Raw genomic sequence first — 23,927 nt, forward strand, 5'->3', positions numbered from 1 at the left:
AGGGAGGGGGCTTTAACAAACAATAGAAAGGGAAAGGAGGCCTTCTCTCTCCTGCAAGAGTCATTGCATGTCTCAACTTGAAGCTAAGACATATTCACCCTAGCCTGAAAATGGGAGTGCGGGGTTTTGCACCTAGGGATGAATGGCTCACATGTACACACGTGTTTGCACACACATACACAGCTTCCAAATGTACATGCAAACTCCCCTACTATGGCAAGTTACTGAACTTTAAATGCAATAATAAATAGTACACCTACCTTCAAGACCCCCTGAAGACTTTGACATCATTGTGGATTAGGAAAGCCGTCCCTCTCTTTAGGCAGAGGTAGCCCCAGGTTACAGGGCCCATTGCCAAAGTCCTGGCTCTGTTGAAGGTGTCCATCAGTCCCTCAAACTTCTATTGAATTTCTTCTTAGCTTTAATCCTGGCAATAAACTACTGCTAGTTTGTCTCCAGGGCCAAACTACTCAGCAGACATCTGGCTTAGAGCCTCTAAGCTTCTTACCACAGCTTAGAAAGCAAGCTGCTTGTGGTCTGGCCCCCTTCCAACTCCATCTCACAAACTACTCTCCGTCTTCTTTCTTTCCCTTGGCCAAGCCCAGTTCTTTCTTACTTCCAGATCTTTGCACATGTGGTTCCCCTCTGTCTAGAATATTTTACAGCAAAGCCTGCAAATTGGGATCCAATAGACTTTTTTTTTTTTTCTAGTCCGGGGACTTGAACTCTGGGCCTGTGCATTGTCCTTGAGCTTCTTTTTCTCAAGGCTAGCACTCTACTACTTGAGCCATAGGGCCACCTCCAGTTTCTGGTGGTTAATTGAAGAATCTCATGCACTTTCCTGCCCAGGCTGGCTTTGAACCACAATCCTCAGATCTCAGCCTCCTGCATAGCTAGGATTACAGGCATGAGCCACAGGTGGCTTCTGACAAGCAAACATAACTTGGAGTTTTTCAAATCTTTAAAAAATAGCTTAAAGCAAAATTTTTCAGATTACATACAAAGTCTATTCAAATACTTTTCTGATTTCACTTGGAAGATAAAAGGTTTTGGGTTTTTGTGTCCAAGTCACTGCCGTGGTTCTCTTAGGACAGGAAATGAGACTCCTAACAGTCTGTGTGGCCCTGGGATCTCTCTGGAACTGTACCCACCAACCTGCTCTAAAAAGAGAAGCTAGCCCCGTGCTCCCTTAGGTGGCAATCTACCTACCACTTCCAGGACTTCTCTGACCTTCTGATCTCTGATTATCATCATTCCCGCATTTCCCGCTCAGTCCTGGCTTTTCTAGTGAGTGGATATAAAATGGCTTTTAAGTGTCAAGTGTAATTGAATATTGGCTGTTTCACATGTAATCCTGCCACTTTCACTATTCAATTTGTTCTGCTTATTGGGATTGTGTCTTTCTTAACATAAGGACCAGGGCTGAGCCTGAATGATGAGTACACAGGGCTGGCAGGCACTAGGCGTGGAAATATTTGGATGAATATGTGGAAGGCTTCAACCCAAGCTCTTTAGCAGTCTCGGCACATCTGTCCTAAGCTCTTCCGAGGCCTCAGAGAGTAGCTCTAGTGATAAAGGAACTGATCTAAGCCACAAGGTAGACAGACCTACCACTACAATACCTGCCCACACTGCCCTTGGAAATGACTCCTAGGGTCCCATTTTCTGGAGCCTCTGAGCAAACCAGCATTGAGGGCAACAATGGATGAGCCCCTGGCCCCAAAGCTGGAGCACTAACTTGCTCAGCCTTGTCAGCTCAGCAGGGCTCGGCTGCTTGCTTGCTCTTTGCATATGCCTCGTTCACCTCATCTCAACAGTTTTTTCTTAACTCTTCTGCTTTCTCCTCTAGATTATTTAGTTATGAATCCTCAGGGCCCAGCTTCAGACATCTAATAAATGTTGAATGAATATTTAATGAATAGATAAATGTTTAATGAACCCATTCAAGTGCGCTGTCCGAATGGACTCAGTCTTTCAGGTGCCAAATTCACAAGCCATCTAGTATTTGCCTATGAAGATAAATATAGAAAAAATAGTTTACCACAGAGAATCCTGTGGACAGGGGTACAGGGTGGGGCTCATGCCAGAGTGTCCATTTCAGATTTCTATAGAGTTGTCAGGGGACTCTGCTAGGGAGATGTTCCTGTTGGGTGCTAGTGGCTCAGGCCTGTAATTTAGTTACTTGAGAAGCAAAGATTGGAAAGATCATAGTTCAAGGCTAGGCTAGGCAAAAAATTTGAGCATATCCCATCTCAACCAACAGCTGGGTCTGTCAATGGTGCCAGCCTGTTAGATCCCAGCTACATAGGAGCCTAAGATGTGAGAATCACAGTTCCAATTCAGCCTGAAGGGGAATGGGGGGGGGGTTGTAAGACCTCTTCTCAATAGAAAAATCTGGGCATAGTGGCACCAACTTGTCATCCTAGCTATAGAGGGAGGATTGCTCAAGTAGAAAGCAACACCATATTCAATAACTAGTGGGAATAGGAAAGCTGAAGGAAAAGAGCTGATGGCATGGCTTAAGCAGTAGAGTACTTGCTTAACAAGTATGGAGTTCAACCCCAATACCACACACACACAAGAGCATTGCCTATTCTTTGTGATGTGATAATTACATGGAGGATGGTAGGGAACATTCTCCATAAGAGATCTGTCAAGATAAGCTACAATGCTTTTAGCCATCATGACAGTGGCTGTCTTGTGTCACAGGTGAGTCACCTGGCTTGTTTGTGGGCTGCTCCTTCCTGAATGCTCTGTGCTTTGAGCTGGGGTTCACCAAGCTAAACCAGTTTCTCTCCTTCCCTTTGCCTCTGGGAAAATTTCATCTGGCATTCCATCTGCATTCCAAAAAGAAACACCACAGGCACACAGCTGCTTCCTCTCATGGTTTCCTGGTTACGTTAGAGCACCACCTTCCGAATCAGACACACTTCAGTACTAATGACAGCTGCAGCACACTAACTGATACTGTTAGTTCTATCTGGATAGCTTTTACCCCAATTTAGGAGAGCTCACCCTCTGCTGCTGCACCCCTGAGATCCTAGCACTTGAGAGGCAGAGGGAAGAAGACTGCAATTCTGAGAACTTCTGAGCTCCCAGAACCCATCCATAATGCATGGAGTATTCAGCGCCCATGGTGCACTGGGAGTACAATGAGCAAAGAGGAAAATCCCCATTCACATGGAGCTCACATTCTAGTGCAAGCAAACAAAATAGACACAGTAGGGCAAACGTGCTGCATGCTGGGTGCTGGGTGTAAGTGGGAATGGAACCTGGGGAAGGTTCAGTATTACTGAGGGCAAGAAGACAAGGGAGTCATGAAAATGTATGAAGATTGCCTGCTGAGGTAAGAGGAGTTGGTCTGGCTCGCTGACAAGGCAGCCAGGGGAGATGTCCACTTAATGAAAACAGGAAAGCACGTGAAGTCTAGGAGCTACAGTGGAGACCAAACCATGCGGGGCTATATAAAAGTGATTTTGAAGGACTCCAACAGCAAGAAAAGAAATCAAGTAAATGAAATGCAAAGTCTTTTTGATAATCAGAATGGTGAAGTGACAGCTGTGGAGGGTGGATGAAGGGATCTTATCTTGGGTATGTTGGAGACTTTGAATGTAGAGTGAATATATGGCCAAAGTCTGGGCAAAATTAACTGGAAGCAAGAACTTGCTCTTCCTCAATCAAGAAGGGGAAGATTGAGATCCAAGCAAGTTTAAGGGAGGAAAGGAAGTTTGGTTTCCTCTGAGCCTACACTGATTCTTATGGAACAAGATACAAATGACCAGGGAGTCTGGGTGGGAAGTTTGTTTCCAGCATAGAGATGACAGATAAAATGGCACTGAATAAGGTCACCAAGAGTCGAGAGCCAATGGAGAAGGACTAAGACTCCAATATGAAGAAGTTAAAGAAACAGCTTCATCTCCACAACACAGATGCAGATTGTCCTGGCTGCTGGGAGTGAGCCACTCATTATTTCCTGCCAAGGACAGACCATGTCTTTCTGTCTCTCCAGACTTGGCACAGGGCCTAGAACCCTGTCAATAAATGTTTGCTGACCAACACTTTTTTTGAGAGAGAATCACAAGTAAAATCCTTAAGAGGCAAATAAGATTAAAAAGAAAAAAGAAATCCAAAGGGATTGGGTACAAATAATCAATAGCCATCTACCTACAGATGGACAAAAATATATGCCACACAAGCTCACACTGTAATCCTAGCTATTCAGGAGGCTGAGATCTGAGGATCGTGGTTCAAAGTCAGCCCAGACAGAAAAGTCCCTGTGAGACTCCTATCTCCACGTAACCACTCAAAAACTGGAAGTGGTGCTGTGGCTCAAAGTGGTAGAGCACTAGTTTTAAGCAAACGAGCACTAGGACAGTGTCTAGGCCCTGAGTTCAAGCCTCATAACCAACCAAAAAAAAAAAAAATGCCAGAAGTGCTTATGTGTTAACCTAACCAGACCAAGACTATAGTAGCAGCAGTCCACATTTACTACAGTAAGTGCTCACTTATTGTAAAACTACTAAGAGACTAAGTACTAAACAGACTAAGTACTTCTCAAAAGAAAACTGAAATCCAAAACCCCTTCATTTATTCATCCTGCCTCACACACAGCCCAGAGACTAACTGCCAGGCATACTGGCTATGTATCTGATAAAACCCTAAATGTCTTGGATAAAAAATTCAAAACATTTCCTAATGCAAGCAGATGACCCTGGGAATGTACCCCTGAAGTTCCTACATTATGGATTAAGTTAGATATCTGACTGGAGTTTGATCCGAAACCAACAGTTTCTGAGCTTTCCCAGAACATTCCGTGGTGACAGATGGCAGAGATGAGAACATGCAGCCCTGGCATGGCTAAAAGAGCAATGGAGAGAAGGGTGAACACAAAGGCTAAGTCCTTGGCGCCTCCCTGGCTCCAACTTTTGAGGAAGGGGGAAGCTGCAAACCACTAGGGACAGTCTTGTTAAAATGAGTTATCCTTAGCATTTGTTTTTCTTCCTACCAGTACTTGAGTTTGAATTTGAGGCTTCAAGATTGCTAATCAAGCATCCTACTGCTTGAGCCATACCCCCAAGTCTTTTTAGCTTTAGTTGTTTTGCAGCTATGGTCTCCATTTTTGCCTGGGGCCAGCCTTGGAGTTTGTGATTCTCCTTTCTCTCTGCCTTCCCTCATTGCTAGCATCACAGGAGTGAACCAAAAGGACTGGTCTTCAACTGTGAGCCACCATGCCTGACCCTACCAAACAAATGCAGGCTATCATCTCTAAAATATCTGTAGTCAAGTAAAGTATTTGGGAACTAACAGCAAAGTTTATAGGCACAAGAGAAATACCTAATCTAAAATTAAGCACTGAAGTCACTGGATTATCATATAGTACATAAATAAATAAAATACTGAATGGAACTGAAAGTTCAACATGGTGACCTGTCACTTGTTTAACTCTTGGATATTTCACCTCTATTTTCTTCTCCGCTTGGTAGTCTTCCTATACCTTGAGTTTGTCTCAACTCAATTTGAGTCTGGCTCACCTAGTTTTCTTGACAGTCATGGGGCCTCTTATGTCCTATAACTCCAATGATAGTTTCCATAAATAGCAATTGCTCTGTAAATCCCAGCTATAAATGAATGCACAGATATGTATATCTTATTTATGGAAAAGGGAATAAAGCCATGCCATTCTTTCATAATACCATTAATTGGAAAACCTTTTGAATAACATCTAAGAGTGAAACCTGGAATATAAGATCACTCCTGAATCTAGTAACTCACATTGTGTAGCCTTATTGGCTATTTGCCTTTCATCTCTTGTCTACTAGGTATAGCATCCCTGTGGTCCTGTCTCCTTTATAATATCTTCATTAGAAAGTTCCTTGTTTAAAAGAAGACAACTAGAGACAGCTAGGCATTGTGGCACATGCCTATTATTTCCAGCTATCAATACATTTCTATGCATCAAAAAATACTACCAAGAGTAAAAAAAGATCCGGGCATTATGATATATGCTTATAATCCCAGTGAGAGTAAAGAATCTGGGAGTCAAGGCCAGCATGAGCTACACAGTGGAATTTGTCTCAAAAAACCAAAAGTGACAAACCCACAGGATGGAAAGAATATTTGTAAGTCATATTTGATAAGAGATTAACATTCTAAATCCTAGGATGACATTAATTATCTTAAATACTAAATATAAATCACTCCTATATTTCAACACCAACAAGGATGTTATTCCAAAGGAAAAATACAAATGACCAATAAACATATTTAAAGATAACCAACATCTCTTATGATTGGAAAATTTTTTTCTTAAGAAAATGCAAGTCAATAGGCTGGGAAGTTGGCTCAGTGGTAGAGTGCTTGCCTTGCATGCATGAGGCCCTGGGTTCGATTCCTCAGCACCACATAAGCAGAAAAAAGCCGGAAGTGGCGCTGTGACTCAAGTGGTAGAGCGCTATCCTTGAGCTGAAGAGCTGAGTGACAGCACCCAGGCCCAGAGTTCAGCTCCCACGACGACAAAAAGAAAAAAAAAAAAGAAAATGCAAGTCAAAATCATAATGAGATAACCACTGCACCAGGCAATTATCAATAGGAAAAAAATCCCCCAAAAATTGTTGGTGAGAAGCTGGACACTGGTGGCTCACACCTGTAATCCTAGCTACTCAGGAAGCTGATTTGAGGATTGTGGTTTGAAGCCAGCCTGAGCAGGAAAATCCATGATATTCTCATCTCCAATAAAGTACTCAAAAAAAAAGGCCAGAAGTGGCACTGTGGCTCAAGTGGTAGAGTGATAGCCTTGAGCAAAAGCAGCTCAGGGACAGTGCTCAGGCCAAGTTCAAGCCCCCAGGACTAGCAAAAATAAAAATAAAAAAATTGTTGGTGAGGATATGGAAAAATTAGAACCCTGCATATTTCTAGTAGAGTGTAGAACAGTACAGTTACTGATAAAAGATAGTATAGCAGTTCTTAAAAAAAATTACCATGTAATCCAGCAATCTTAGTTTTAGTTTTCTAACAAAGAGAAACTGGGAATCTAACCTATTTTCACATAAGTAACATTTGCACAGTAGCATTATTGTTAATGGCCCAAATATCCACTGGCTGATGGGGGGAAAAAAACAAAATGCAGTATGTGCATACAATGGATTATTATTCAGCCTTCAATAAAATCTACACATGCTACAACTTGGATATTATTCTAAGTCAAATACTCTAGACAGAAGGACAACTACTGTGCAAGTTCACTCTGTGAGGTACCCAGCAACCTCAAACTCAAGACAGATGGATAGAAAAAGAGAGTAGTAGTTACCTGGGATCTGAAGGAAAGAATGGGGGAGGTGGCATTAACAGGTACGGGGATCAAGAAGGGCATGATGGAAAGTTCTGGAGGTAGATGGTGTAACGGCTGCCCAACTCACAGAACACATTGCGCTGTACCTGTGAAAGTAGCTAACAAATTTTATACAAACATGCTCTGCTTCAAAAACCCTAAAAATTCCATTGAAAATCAACTTCTCAAAATTGAATACATATATTACCAATGACTATCTGGTTTGTCAGCTGGAGTCTTCCTATAAAATTAGAAAGAAAAAAAAACCTTTCAAACCAGATTTTATCTTTTAATATATCATTATCAACCAATGTCTAGAACTTGACTTATGAAATGAAGACATAGTAATTTATGAGGAGCAAGCATACTTGAGAAACCTATCTGGCATACTCATGTTTAGTCATTAACTGTCCTGCAGTTGATATGTCTTATTCTGTAGTTTCCTTCAGCATGGTATTCTTAGCTTTTAGCTAAAACATCTCCAATTTAAAAACAAACAAAATATATAGAGTGAGAGAACAATGATATATACGATTCACATACTAGACTTGAATTTCAAAGACTTGAGAACCACCTTATGATGCCAAGAAATACATGCATTTTTGAGTTCTAAAAAGTAAAAACATAAAAACATTTAATTTGAAAGAACCAAAGGGGACATCACGGCATCAACTTTAACACAGTGCAAGAACCCATGTGTAATCAGAAGGAAAGTTTCCAAGGCTATCATAAATCTCAGATATCCTGATGCCACATTTCCACAAAAAGAAAAAAAAAACCAAGCTATATTACTCTTAGGAGCAAAGTCAAGAACATGCACAAATAACAAACCCAAATTTGAAAAATGACTCAATACAAGTGGAGACTAGGCAAATAAATTTGACATGTGGAAGGAACTGGCTAGCTGTAAGACTGGAGGAATCTGGGCATACAAGTAACACAAATCAACAATACTGCCCTGCCATTTCTAAAAGTAACTTGATATTGTGATAAATACAAATGATCTAAGAGTTAATACTTGATGTTCAGCATTTTAAGATGGCCAAAACAAAAGCTCACAGTCATTTAAATCTTGTTTCTTCATTCTCAAAAATAGTTTCTGGCTATATTTAAGTATGAATGTGTAAAAGTAGCTAAGGGGCTAGAGAGCCACACAAACGTGCATATCAATAGGACTAGTTATCTTATTATCTTTTTAACACAGCAAGTCTACAGGGAATGCTAGAAACACTTCAGCAAGGTGTAGAGATAGCGCCAAATCAGCAAGCTCCTCTATTGAAGACTGTAAGAGGCCAAAGAAAGGAGACAAAGCAAGGAGTCTCAAACTTTCCCAGAGGGAAATGGCAGCTCTTAAATTCTTGAAATGGCTCTATTATCAAGTAGATCTTCTAAGGATAAAAATAAGTTAAAATTGTTTAATTGGAAAAGCTAAGGATGAGAATGTGCAACATCACTATTCTAGTTTTTCTACCTTCTCGTACAGAATACAAGGACTCAGATTGCAGGTTATATTGTTACCAAATAGCTACAGAATCCACTGAACTTTTTAATAGAGAATATTTAGAATGCTCTAGAATATTTGGTTAGATTATGTTTAAAGAAAAAAGTTCTATTAATTTATAACAAATTTAAGAGCAGATCCTGCTCCTAGTGTAGGTGCATTTCACTATTTTCCTTTTTTTTTTTTTTTTTTGTTTTGCTAGGAATCCCTATGCTTTGACTTACTGATCAGTTCAGAAAATTAATGCTAACTTAATAATTCTACTTTAGTTTCAACTTGTTAAATGTGATGTTTTCATTATATGTACATATAATTTGATGCTTTTGAATATGTATCTTGTTTTTCCTTCTATAAACATCCTAAATCTACATGGTATCAAAATTGTGACAAAACATGGGGAGATTTTTTTTTTAAATCACAAGTCTAACATTTTTTTCTTTTTAAGTAGTTATATGAAGGAGTTTCAATTTTAAGAACAGCTATTAAAATAATAATCGAAACAATAAGTTCTTTGCTTAAGCAGAGGAAAGCCTGCCTAGCAAGCAGGAAGGCCTGAGTTCAAACCCCAATACTGCCAAGAAGTTAAAAACCCATTCCAACAAAATGTAAGCTAAGCAAACTCTAGAAAAAAGGAAAACATTAAGCGGAGTGCTAGTGGCTTACTCTTGTAATCTTAGATACTCAGGAGACTGAGATCTAATGATCGCAGTTCAAAGCTAGCCCAGCCAGGAAAATTTGTGAGACTTATCTTCAATGAACTGCCAAAAAGGTAGAAGTAGAGCTGTGTGACTCAATGGTAGAGTACTAGCTTTGAACACAAAAGCTCAGGACCAGAGTACACCTTGAGTTCAAGCCCTGGGATGGGCGCATGCACACATACACCACCCCGCCAAAAAAGCAAAACATTATATTGAAAATTTTCTTTTATTACAGAATCACAGTAATGAAATTACCTGTCCTTGGGAATAGAAATAATGTCATGACAAATACTACTATATACTGAATAAGAATCATTGTGAGCTGAGGTGTGTCTCAAACTATAGAGTGCCTGCTTAAGGAACTGAGAAGCCCTAGTTCTATCAAAGAAAGAAAAAAAAAAATCTTTGTGAAAAATCAGTAAAATACTTTAAAAAACAGCATTTAGCTTCTACATTTGTGGTAAATGATCTGTAATATAACTTTGAATTTGTTAAGTCAATTGATGACAATGAAACAATCTCCCAAAAGGAAAGGAAACTAAATACTATACAAGGAAAGCAGTGACTAAAAAGCCTAAATTACCTTCTGTTACTGAGAGTGATTTATTTATTTTTTACCAAAGTATTTGCTAATAACTGGTATTCCCTTAGTTTAAAAAAAGGTATAATTTGGGGAAAAGAGTGACTATATGAGGATTTTAAAACTTTTCTATCCACTTCTCATTTTTAATATGTGATGATTCATGGCTCAGAGAGATTATAATTCTTAGGAAATATACAAGAAAACCATGTTAAATAACAACAGTGAACCTTGAGGGCATGAGCTTTTGTCACTTTATTGTTAACCAGTGAATATTATCCAAAATTAGAGCTGTAACTGTAATTTTATTGTACAACACAAAATTATGCTAAAGAGCCTACTGGAATTCATCAGATATTCATTAGTGGATTTTTTACATTATATGATAATCATTAGTGGATTTTAACATTGCTATATGAACATATGTTCTTGACTGCTAATGAGAAAAGATGTAACTGGTTTAATCAGGATGAAAACCCCTACTGTAATGGCTGTTCCTATTTAGAAAATTCACACAGGCTTCAAAAATGGATTGAATCCATTTTAATCCTAATCTACTAATAGATTATGAATAGCAAATAAAATTGGTACTATTTTAACACTGAAAAAATCTTTAACAATGGTTGTGCACACAATTCAAATGAGTGGAGTTGAGGTTTTACCAATTTTGAAAATTGCTTTAATGCCTGGGAAAAGCATTTTTATTTCGGAGCAAGAATGGTAAGGTCTACCAGAGTGTTTGAAGTGTGTACACAATCACCACACAGCAGCTACTCCAAGATGAACCAGTTATCTTTTGTCCTGGAGACTTCAAAAATATATTAAACAAAACACTTCCTCTTCATGTTTGCCCAGATTAATCCATTAAGTCAGCAAAATCAAAAAAAGCGTAAAAGGTATTTTCAGACACAATTTGAATCTACTGTGTATGAAAATGTTTAATAAAATGGCATTTTAATAGAGAATGTAAATTTGACTGCACATTACCAAATGGAAAGTAGCTGAACCACACAGAGAAAACAAGGCATTCTGTATCTTCAAATCCAGGTGTTTCACAATAAAAATATTAGAAAATCTTTCTAACAGGAAGATTTCAGTAAGATATAATTTAAATAAAACCTAAAATTATAATTTCTGAAACAGGATTAACAAACCAAATTTAAGTTTTTTACTTAGATTGAAAGGAAATGAAGTTATTAAGAAACAAATATACTCAAATGATTATGTAATTACCAACTCAAGAAATGAAGATAGACATTCTTAGGCTATCAAGTAATATTCCACACACACACACACACACACACACACGCACACACGTGCACTTTCTCTCTCTCACACACACACAGAATACTCCCCTCTCCCCGAAAAATAGTATACCAGTGAAAATTTATCATTTAATACAAATCAGAGCCCACAATCAACTCAACAAAAAGGCAGTCAAAAAATTAGCACTCAGATATTCTGAAGGAAAATGAAATCTCCTAAGTATTCCTTCATGATTCACACTGTTTGTATTATAAAACATATAGCTTACACACACCATTGTGTTTGAATAACCAGTCCCCGCATGGGTTGTAGTGAGGTAGTATTTACTGTCCCTTTCTTGGGACTGATGTTTTCATATGCTGCCCTTCCAGAAAGGTCCATGTTTGTTTGTTTAATAATTGAAACCAGTTACCAACAAATATATATTTTCTTTTATTAGACATGTTTTTCAAATCAACTTATTGAAAAAGCAAGTCTCTGAGTCTTTCAGAGACAACATTTTCAGGCAGTGTTTCACTAATCAACTCTCGCAGGAACTACCTGCTGTCTGCACCTCTGAAGCGGCAGGCAAAGAAAATCACCAAAGGATTGATAATAGGAAATAAAATACTAATCACTTTATCTGTAAAGATGACTAATTAAGTAAACAAATAACAAATATCCAATGTAATTAAACTGGGATTAAGAAAAAAAATAACCCCCAGCTGCACACAGTACTATTAAATATGCTAATCCTTTTCATAATGAAGTCACCTTCTACATAACGATTAATGACTGCTACCTACCATCATCTTCAACACTGCCAATCATCTGTGTGACAGCATAATTTATGGCTGTTGGCATGGAGGGCACACTGATAATGTGAGTGAGAGGATGTGGAAACACATGCAGGTAAAACATGAAAAGGGCAAGGGAAAACAGTTCTCATTGAGATGTTCACCATTATCCTTTAAAATGTACAAAGTTGCTCAACCCACACATACACATTTGTCAGACATGATCATTAGTGTTAATCTTCAACAGAAAATAAAATGAAAACTGAAAAATGTGAAAGGAGGTGATGGAACACCATTCTCCATTCTGACCCAAAAGGAAAAGAAAACCAAGTATGATATCGCACTGCCTTAATATTGAAGAGCTCCCCTTAAATTTCCTTTTAGCCATCATAGTCAAACTGGTATAAAAGTGCTTTGGCAAGGTGGGATGCATTCCATCACATCTGCAAAGGCCTGCTTTTCTCTGTTGGTGGTTCAGCTTATGAAGGACATGTATGCAAAATTAACAGCTCTCACATTGCTTCAAACTCATCAATACGTTGCTTTGTGTTGCCTTGTCGAATCTGTCGAAGTGTCTTGTACTTATCACGGCCTGCTTTAACATTCTCAGCATGAAGAACATCATTTTGTGTTTTCTTGGTTTCATCTCTGGCTTGGGCTAATTCTGAACTTAATGCCTATATTTGAAAAATAAAAAGTATGACTGTTCTTAAACTTTAAGAAAATGGTTTAAAGATGCAAAAACACATATACATGAAATTCTTCACTTCTTAACATATACAACTTTCCGCTGGGAGGTTGTAATCTTAATTAGGGTGTACAAGCTTACTTTAATTCTAGTAATGGTGATGGAGCTTGAGGAGGAAGACAATGGCCTTCCATTTCTACTTGTCAACCGTAACATTGAAGACTGTATATTTCCTTTGCCTTCTCATCCAATTAATGAAATAACTTTGTCAAGTTCAAGGTTGTCACTATAGGGGAATATTACTATAAGATCTCAAATCTATACCATGAGGGAAAAGCACTACTATATTTCAACTGCCACCTTACCTTCATTTTTTTTCTAATATTTTAAATATTTTACCACTTAAAAAAGGAAAGCTATAGTAACAGTAAAATTTCTAATCTTGATCTAGTCCTGTGAATTAGCTGGCCATTTCTGCCAAGTAATATGTTCAATGTATTACTTATCTTTGCAATTAAACATGTACTTCTGTTTAACACTCACAAGTTGACCAATGAGCATTTGCAAATACAACCAGATATAGAAAACATGAGACATGACTGGAGGACAAATATAAACCAATCCCAGTGTCAGCAGTGTTTAAAGCTTGTAAACCCTTACGTTTTTTTGAAGTAGTTGTACCTCAGGTAGAGAAAACAAACTTTTTTATCAAGCAACGGAATACCTGAAGCTGCTTCTTCACGCGCTCGTTCTTTTGGGTCTCTGTCACGCGCTCTTCCTCACTCCTGTGGTTCATCACTCCTTCACTGGATAACTCAGCACTGGCCTCCGCATTATTCTCGTCATGCTCATCATGTTCGTTTTCTGTTGGAGGTACGACTGGTGGTGGTGGAGGTGGAGGGGGGGCAGACATCACAGTTTTCAACTCTTCTTTGGTCTTTTCCAAGTCTTCCTGGGCTGCAAAAGCCTGAACATTAAAAAAATAAGCTGATGAACAACTCTTGATAATTTAAAGAATCAATTTTTCTTACCTAACAAAATTTCAGTAATGAAATCTCTATTCTTACAGAATAGCAGCAAGTAACTTTAAAACCAAATTATACAAAAATAAAATGAGTTCTCGCCATGATTATCCACCATGACTAAAAATGCATGTGCCTGCTTGATATGCAATGCTCAAGAATGCTACACCAAATGTATAAACTGTCTTGGTCTCAGGGTCTGGATGCTCTGAGCTCTTTCACTTAAGGCTAGTGTTCTACCACTTGAGGTACAGCTCCACTTCCAGCTTTTTGCCAATTAATTGGATAGAATTACTTGGACAGAATTGCCTAGGCTGGCTTTGAACCACAAACCTCAGACCAGTCTCTTGGGTAACTGGGATTACAGGCAGGTAACTGGGATTAGCCAGTGACTGGCTAATATAGTCTAATTTTAAATGAGTATTCGCTAAAACAAAAATACATGTACAGTAAGACCTCAATTCAAATACATAAGTGTGTATATTCACACACACAGGAATAGTAAAAGTATGTTCTGAGAGGATATACATTAGGGTTTTATAATACTGTAAGATATAATTTTCTCTTCTGTGCATTTCTAATTGTATATAGTAACTGTTTGAAGTTCATAGGACTGGTCTGTAACACATTTTTAAGTTTCTCTCTGAAGCTGTTTAAGCCACCTCTAAATAAAGTATAACTTCTAATAACAACAGTAGTCTAATAAGAAGAATAACTGCATCCCTTCTGTAGGCACACATACAATTGTAAAAAGAAAATTTTACAGTAAAAGCATTTTCCATAATTGCACATTTTACTGTAGAAGAATCACAAGTATATATCTTGGAGCATAAAAAATTACAATTGGTGAGTGAATCTTAAGAACTGATGTGATGTAAAGTTTGAATTAAACTATGCTTTCCACCATAGCAAGGATGACATAAATGCATCACCATGCTCAGCTATTGGCTGAGGAAGGGTTTCTTGAATTATATGTAAGGCTGGCCTAGAACCATGATCCTCCTGAGTAACTAGGATAACAGGCTTGGCCCACCAGGGTCCAGCTTTCTCCTTATCTTGTATGTTTCACCCCTCCAACTAAACATGACTTTACACTTGTGGGCTCCAAAAGGAGACTGTCATGTACTTTGGAACTCTTATCAGCAATATAAATCCTCCCAACAAATGTATATCCCCAAAATGGTCGTCACACCTTTTTCCAGTCTATCATAGAATGCCTCTTAACTTTCCCTTCCTATTTTTATCCTTTAAGTATCCAATATCCCAATCCACCCTTCATATATTATAAATAGGTTACTTTTATAAAATCACACCTGATTCTGCTACAGTGCTATTCTGGAACACTGAAACCGACGTCTGTATGTATTCTCTATGACCTTGCCTCGGCAGTCAAGATTAGACATGTCTCCCATTTCTGGACCTAAATTCTGAGCACTGGTCATTTATTTTAAACCTATCATAAACATCTGTATTTCCTATACTTAGTCAATTCCTTTCTGTGTGGGTTCACTTCTAACTATTCCGTATTTTTCCTATCTCCCCAAACTAATTTATTAAAGACCCAGTTTATATGTGTATGGATTCCCTAGACATCTGTCTTGTTCTCACAGAAAGGAATCACCTCTTCTGTATTCCCCAAGTACTGGGCACAAAGTCAGCACAATGGGCTTAGCAATGAGTACAGAATAGTTAGTCAATAAACCACATATGATTACTTTGTGTTGCCACTCAGTAGCTTCTTCTTCCTTTTTCTTCTTGGCTTCTTCTAGAAGTGCAATCTTGGCAGTAAATTCAGCAAGTTCTGCTGCCTAAAATCAACAATACAATTACCAGGACTAGAAAAAAACAATATATTTTGAATAAAACAGTTTAACATAATAATATATGCTTCAGTTGTTTTATGTTTTTTCTTGGCTTTCCATTTTTTTTGGGGGGTAGGGGGAGCCCGGTCGTGGGGCCTGAACTCTGGGCCTGGGAGCTATCCCTCAACTCGTTAGCTCAAGGCTAGTGCTCTACCGCTTAAGCCACAGTGCCACTTCCGGCTTTTTTCTTTTTGCTTATGTGGTGCTGAGGAATCGAACCCAGGGCCTCAGGCATGCAAGGTAAGCGCTCTACCACAGAGCCACCTTCCCAGCCCAACTTTCCATTTTTTTAAAAGCAATATTCTTAAAGATCTTAGTATCATAGGCTTCTAAAGTAATTAATAAGGAGACAAAGTAAAAATAATTTTTATTAATCTATAGACAAGTAGTTAATCCTGCCCCAATAGCAGGGACTTAAAATGTGTAACTCAAGTTCTATTTTTATACTGATATTACTATTTTTCTTTCATAGATTTTAGCCAATTGTTTAGTTGGCTATTGCAGAACTTACTAAAGTCTAAATGAATATTGAGAATCTTGTTCGCAATGATCTCCATTTATAAATAAATCATAGATTTGGTTTAGCTTCAGGTTTTCTAAAGACAGAAATGACAAGTTTTAGATTTATCTTCGACTAAGAAAGACCAAAGACAATTCCTTACAAGCTGTTCCTGGTTCTTCATTTGGTCAGCAGCTTGTTTTGCTATAGCAGATTTGGCCTCTTCAGCAGCTCGACGCTCCTTTTCTAGCCGTTCTGCTTCTTCTTTTGCTCGCTTTCGTTCCTGATCCAGTTCTAGAGCTTTTCGGGTCTGTTCTTCTAGTTCTGTGTGTTATATACACATACACACATTATATATACACATATATGTATATTTGTATATATATATGTGTGTGTGTGTGTGTACGTGTATATATATATATATTCACAATATCCAAAGGATAATTAATTCTCATTCCTGAGTAATACCAACACAGTAGCCAAGAATCTTCTGTGAACAGCTTAAAACTTAGCCTCTATCTTAATACACATTGAATTCATTTTGACCTTTGTTAAAAAGACTAGCAGTTTTAAGGAATCTATTAAGTAGTTTATCCAGGCATGGTAGCTCATGTCTACAGTCCTAACTACTCAGGAGGTAAATGAGGAGAGATCATGGTCTGAGACTAGCCTAGGGCAAAAGTAAGGGCATAACAGATAAATAACAATGCCCGCTTAGGAAGCATGAGACCATGAGTTCAAATTCCAGTCCTCCATCCCATCATTCCCCCTTAAAAAAACACCTGCAAAGACAAGAAAACATTTTGTAATTCCAGTTATGTCAAAATTAGAAGCATATACCTTTATTAGAAAAAATTAACCTCTCTATTTGAAGCTGACTTCAAGATGACAAAAACTTCAAAAAAAGGTGGAGAGAACTGGTTGTGACTCAGTAGTGCACTTGCTGAGTGTTAATTTCGAGTGTTTACAACAGACCGAAAGCACAAATTAGGGATGGGATCCAATCTAAACACGAACTCCTTGCTTATGTATACCTTATATACACAGCATGATGGCAATTTTATGCAGTGTTTCTAGTGCACCTATGTTGTAAATGAGACCTGTGACGTGTGGCCAAGTGTGGAATTTTCTACTCATGGCATCAAGTAAGCACTCAAACTTTTGGGTTTGGGGCACTTCATATCTTTAACTTTATTAGAGAACAGCAGTCTAAGAAAAATCTAAGAAATGAAGTTCCTAAATGAATTACTAAAAACTGTTACTGGCATAGATACATTCCTAAGGCATGATGACATGAATTCATGTAAACAAACCAGTTTAAAGAATTGAAAGCAGGAACTCAAACATTTGCATTCCTGTATTAGTAGTGCCATTCTTCACATCAGTTAAAATGTAAAAGCAACTCAAGCATCAACAAAGGCCCAGCCCAGTCTTTTAAAAAGGAAATCCTGACAGGGACCAACATGGATACACCTCAAGACCATTATGCTAAGTGATGTGAGCCAGTTATACACCTCAAGACCATTATGCTAAGTGATGTGAGCCAGTTACTAAAAGACAAACAGTACAGGATTCCACTTAGCAGGTAGAGTAAGCAAAATCATAAAGGCAAGTAGCTGCTGGGGGCTTCAGGCAGTGAAGAATAAGAGGTTACTGTTTAACAGGTAGAGTTTTGGTTTTATAAGTTCAAGAGTTACAGAAAGTGGTGAATGCTCAAAACAAATATATGTACTATCACTGAAAGATAAATTTAGAAATGGTAAGTTAGTTTTTTGTTTTGGGGGGTTTTTTTGGTCTGTCATGGGGCCTGAACTCTGGGCCTCAGCTCTTCAGCTCAAGGCTAGCCCTACCACTTGAGCCACAGCACCACTACCAACTTTTTTCTGCTTATGTGGTGTTGAGCAATCAAACCCAGTGAGCCCAAGATAGTAAATTTTATGATGTGTACTTTTTATTGCAACAATAAGACAAATTATACAGTGCTTGATTTCATAACAAAATCTGTTCATTCCCTAATTCAGCTTTTAAAATGTCTTTAAAATTTTCAAATGGTAGATAAATCAATAGCTGCCTGACAGTATGCTAAAAATTGAAATAAAAATCTGGTAAGTTTCTTTTAAAATGTTGTACATGAACTTTGAAAACATGAGATATATCCTAGTCTTCTCATAAATGATTCCCTTTCTATTTAACTGATAAGAATGAGCCAAACCTCAAGCCTTTTTTGGAAGACCATGTTTTACTGGAGGCTCATCCATGCACACTCATTCAGGTATTCTAGATGAATGCTTTCACACTGTGGGGACATAAGGCCTATGTATCCTAACTATTTGCTCAATCAGGCCATGGTTCAGTAAAAACCACTGCAAAGGAGATTAAAATGAGATGAATTATCAATATTTTGCCTACTTTGTTCATAAAAGTCTAGAATTACAGTAGAACTTATCAATGAGTCTGGCTTTTTTAGAATAGCAGTTCATGTTGATAAGAGAATTAAAGCTTTGCCCCTAATTATATATCTAAAGTCGACACAGTAGGTAGGTATCATATTATCTATCATAGTTGATTCAAACTAAATGATTTTACCATTTGTTTAGGTTATTGGTGGCCCCTCAATAAAATAAAAGCTGCATGAAAACAGGGAGGAGACTTTCTGTGTTCAGTTCATCTAGAACAATGCCTAGCACACACAGGTACTTTACTAAATATCCAGAATGAAAGAAGTCATTATACTCCAGAATTTCTTCTATAGTTTGTCTTATTGGAGATGAGAGTTCATTTTGATATCTATTGGTAAGAGTAACTGACACAGGTTGGGATATATTTCATGTCAAATGTCTCATCAGGATGATTAAAAAACATAAATGAAGTTATGTAACAATGCTGGCTAATGTGTAAAAAAAGTTTCTTAAAAACAGTTTATTCTATGAAACATTACTAATTAGGTATAGCCAAAGTTAATGCATTTGAATGGGAAGCTAAGCACAGATTAATCATGTAGCTTTTAAGACAGTTGAGCAAAGCCTTATTAGAAAAAACAAAAACAAACTGGATGTCCTTTGCCTTAAGATGACTGATTTGAATTGTCTTGATAGGGATGGTCTATATTCTTTCTCATGGTCTAGCTTTCTTATATTCTTCAGGGCTTCTTTGAGTGGTTTTTTGTAATGAAAATCATTAATATTTTTATTATACATCCTAAATGAATGAGATTAAAAGATTTAGTAAGCAACGATGTAAGAGTTGTATGATTTAATCTTAACATCTGCTAGTGTAAGGCAGATTATTCTGAGCACATGGTGCTGACCTCAGGTTACTTGTTTAAATGTGAGTCCCTCTGGGATCCACTGCCAATCCACACATTTCATCATTATTTCTGCGTAGTCATGTGGCACTTACTACATAAGATCTCACTTTACTTATATACATATATTTTAATAAACTACACCTTTGCTTCCATACATGCTAAATGCTTCTATTCGCACAATACAACTTAAAGTAGGCATTTCATATATATTTGATTATATTGCACCTGAAGTGGGAGAAATAGAATCAAACTGGAATTCAAAGAAACAACTTCTGCTCTGAGGCTGGCCTGTAAACAAATGTTTCACAGGCAACTGGACGCTAAACTTAGTTTCCAATTCTATAGCTCTGAGAAGTATGGCTTTAGTACTAAGAAAATTCAGTGTTTCTAAGAGAACAGGGGTTAAAAAAAAAACTATTTCTAATCCATTTGGAATTAGAAAGATGATTGGTTGTTCTGACTTTCCTTCTGGTCACCTCTGAAGACAAATAGGGATTTATTTAAGAAACTACTATTTCCCACAGTTGAATGGCTAGTTCTGGTTGTCAGAAAATTAGTTTTACAATCATAGATGGCATATTACCCTGAGATCTTAATGCTTAGAAAAGTCCAAAACATTTTACTTTGTTCAATGTTTTATTTTGCTCTGCTACCTTAGTAAAAGTGGTATATCCTAAAGTTATTTCATATAAACTGCTCAATATATCCTTTATATGCTTTCTACACACTCTATAGTATTTTGGCTACATGCTGCCTGGGTAATTACCAAAAGCAAACAAAAAACAGAGTTCCTCTATCTGGTGATCAAACCCAGGGACTCACACATGCTAGAATACCTCCAACTTGAGTGTATTCTAATATAAAGTCTTTTTCTAGGCGTCCTTTCAAAAATTTTTGTACAGTCATAACAAGAAAAAACATTTTCAAGTACTTAAATTTTCATGAAGCACTCTATAAATGCCTTTGTTTTAATGCTGTAAGGTATAGAATGTGGTTTTATTTTTGAAAACTTCAATAGTAGTAAGTCTAAACTAAATGAAAGAAAGGAGCACCACAGAATTCAAAAGTGCCTTAAACATATGTGATTTCACCCATCTGGCTTACAATAGTGCAACTGTCCTTACATGACAAATAAAATGACATGGAAATACTATATTGAGATCACAGAGTGAGGACTTTGCCCTCATGTCTAAAAGCAGCTTACCTTTTTGGGCTTTCATCGTCTGCTCTTCAATTTGCCTCAAACGCTCCATTAGCTCATCCTTTTCACGTTCTATTCTTTCTTTTTCCTTTTCTGCTATTTCTCTCTTTTTCTTTTCATTTTCTAATTGTGCCCTTAGAAGGAATTGCAATTTCTATGTTACAAATTTGAAAGGTTAAATTCACTTATATCCAAAATATGGAATGCTAAAAATATAGGGCGATGCTGTTACACTCATTGAGTAGATACACGTGCTAGGTTCACTATAGGGTCATAATGAAGACAGATTAACTATTAAAAACTTAGAACATTATAGAACATAGAAAATGGTATACAGAGCCTATTTTTAAGGCAATGGGGGATTTTCCCCTTATATATAGGATGAACTCTGACAATTGATATGTCAACATCCTAAAAGCTGTACAGAGCCAGGTGCCAGTGGCTTATGCCTATAATTCTAGCTACTTAGGAGGCTGAGATCTGAGGATCGCGGTTCAAAGCTAGCCTGGGCAGGAAACTCTACGAGACTCTCATCTCCAATGAACAATCAGAAAACTGGAAGTGGTACTGTGGCTCAAGTGGTAGAGCACTCATCTTGAGCTGAAGAGTGCAAGGACAGCGTCCAAGCCCAGAGTTCAAGCCCCACAACCAACAAGAAAAACCCCCAAAAAACTGTACAGTTGCCTACCCCAGGAAAGTGCCTTCTTAAGATTAGCATGAGCCTTCCAGTGGGCAAATAACAAAGGTTTAAAGGAAACACAAGTATCCTAAACAGGAAAATGGCCTGGAAGGTCAATGATTTCCAGTAGTTGAAATGAGTCAACAAAAATTTGGGGTAGTACCCTTTATGCCTAGAATAAAATGAATTTAACAATTTTGACAACTTCATTAGAATGTCAACAGATATTTAATGCTGTTAAAAAAAAAAGATGACCAGAGCTCCATGAGAAATAATGCTAAGCTGTATTGGTGAAGGGCCTGAGTGTTTCTTTTAAATATAGCCAAATTCATTGATGCTATATCTACCAATATCCCACCATAGGTCAGACTCATGCTGTGGCCCAAAGCCAAAAAGATGAAGAGAAGTCAGATGTGAGACTGTTACTTAATATGTTTGACCTATGTTCAAATTACTACTTCAATATCAATGAGAGTAATTTTCCCATTAAAAAGTATCAGTTTGGTTTATCCCTAACACTTGTTCAACATTTCACAAAAGACATTACTGCCATCTAGTGTTAATTTTGAATTCCAGGCACAAAAGCACATTTCTAGTCTGTTTTACATTACAAACCTATATTATGAAATTCCTACAGGTTCTAGATACCCATCTGCACCTATTTGACTTTGGAGCAAACAAAAGTGCTCTAAGTCTGCAAACTACAAGACAAATACCCTGCTATACATACATCAGGCTACACAGGAAGTGTAAAGGACCCCATTCCAGCACTTAAGAAGTAAGGGCTTTGAACTCACTCATGCCTGGAAAGCTCTTCAGTTTCCTACAAGGTACTTCCCAACACCCAGGAGAAAGAGCCCCTGGGACTTGAGACTACAGCATGTTCTTTCAACCTAAAAAGCATATATAAGCAGAGCTGATTTGGAGGTTTCTGCCCATTAGAAAAGCTAAATGATAAAGTTTAATAGAATGTTCATTTCCCAGTTTCCTCGGCAAAGTCTAGAGGCTGCTGTTCACCACCAAAGGATGTTGATCAGCCTATCCCATTCATACCCATGGCTACCATGTACGTCCCCAGACAGTGACTTTCCTGCCTTCTGCCAGGACCCAAGGTACATCTAAAGAATTTAATGTGTAAAACCAAATCTTGAGACCTGCAGAGCACTTCAGGTCCAGCTCTCAAATATGGAGCCTCTTCTTGGAATGGGTTCTGGTTTTATTTAGCTTTTCCTAACCGATGCTACTTTCACCCTCCTACAGGGATGGAGGTGAATGAGATGAGGAAGCAGAACGACTAATGGAACCCTGGCCAGAAGCAAGATGGGGGCAAAAATCTTACTGAAAAATGGAGTAAGTGTGCCATTTTTCTCTGACCTATAAAGCAAGGACTAAATGAAAACTAGTCATGCCATTCCTAAAAGATTGCCAATCCTGAGGTAGCTAGAATAATAGTTAGATAGTTACTGAATACCTACTGTGTACAAGAAATTCTCATGGAAGTGCATAGTACGTATCCAAAAGGAACTATAGATTATTATGCCAGAAAAGAAACTGTTATCTTCCGTTTCCTTCCTGGCTTCAATGAAACTGAACTACAGCACTATTACCAAATTGTACTGATTAAGCAGACTATTAAGAAACAGCCACAACGTACTCCTATCTATGTGATGAGAATAAAGGACAGACAGATGTCCAGTGCAGAACATTGCACGTACGTAACTCTTCATTAATGATAAAAGACCTTAAATGATAAAAGACCTTAAATAAAGACCATGTGTAAGAATAGAACCACAAAATCCAAAAGCACACAACTGTAAAAATTACTCCATTCCCACAGATCGTAGTGCCTTAAAATTACTTCCTTAATAAATGTTAAATCTGAGTCTCTAATTTGTTTTTCCAAATAAAGCATAAACTAAATTAATCTAAACTCAAACTCACGAATTGTGTTGTTTGAACCCAGTAATCTGATTCCAGGGTTGATAGGACTTTAAGCAATTCATTCCATTTTTAAAACTCTCAATGACATCTTATTCAAAATTAGAGAAACACTCAGTATCTAATTTTTCAGCTGAGTTATTTCAAAGTTAAACATGTAGTACATTCTTATCCTAAAATTAATTTTTTTTCTTGGTTCCAGTCATGGGGCCTGAACTCTGGGCCTGGGCGCTGTCCCTCAGCTCTTCAGCTCAAGGGTGGCCCTCTACCACTTGAGCCACAGTGCCACTTACGGCTTTTTTCTTTGTGCTTATGTGGTGCTGAGGAATCAAACGCAGGGCCTCATGCATGCAAGGCAAGCGCTCTACCACTGAGCCACCTTCCCAGCCCCAAGAAATGTTATAAGTAAAAGAAATCTGAAAATTTCAAACTACTCTAAGAAAGACATCTATGAAGTTGTAAAGAGCTGTTTCTTAGAAATATGTCAATTTCTACCTCAAAAATTACATACTCAACATTGTCTTTCAATCTTAATACAGTGAAAAGAATCACATGAAATTAAGAGTACATCAATTAAAATAAA

General features: G+C 37.7%; 1 protein-coding gene across 1 annotated transcript in view; it reads right to left on the reverse strand.

Moving 5' to 3' along the window:
- The window catches only part of LOC138821316 (radixin), a 64,036-nt gene that overhangs the window by 10,459 nt on the left and 29,650 nt on the right, over positions 1–23,927 (reverse strand). Inside the window, exons 10-14 of the mRNA XM_070013455.1 lie at positions 20,731–20,861; positions 16,383–16,543; positions 15,574–15,666; positions 13,561–13,803; positions 12,665–12,825 (exon numbers count right to left, since the gene is read on the reverse strand). Coding sequence (XP_069869556.1) covers positions 12,665–12,825; positions 13,561–13,803; positions 15,574–15,666; positions 16,383–16,543; positions 20,731–20,861 — 789 coding nt within the window. The remainder of the gene's footprint in view (positions 1–12,664; positions 12,826–13,560; positions 13,804–15,573; positions 15,667–16,382; positions 16,544–20,730; positions 20,862–23,927) is intronic.

This window comes from Dipodomys merriami, unplaced genomic scaffold, assembly GCF_024711535.1.
Source record: "Dipodomys merriami isolate MVZ:Mamm:240054 unplaced genomic scaffold, mDipMer1.0.p SCAF_91, whole genome shotgun sequence".
NCBI lineage: Eukaryota > Metazoa > Chordata > Mammalia > Rodentia > Heteromyidae > Dipodomys > Dipodomys merriami.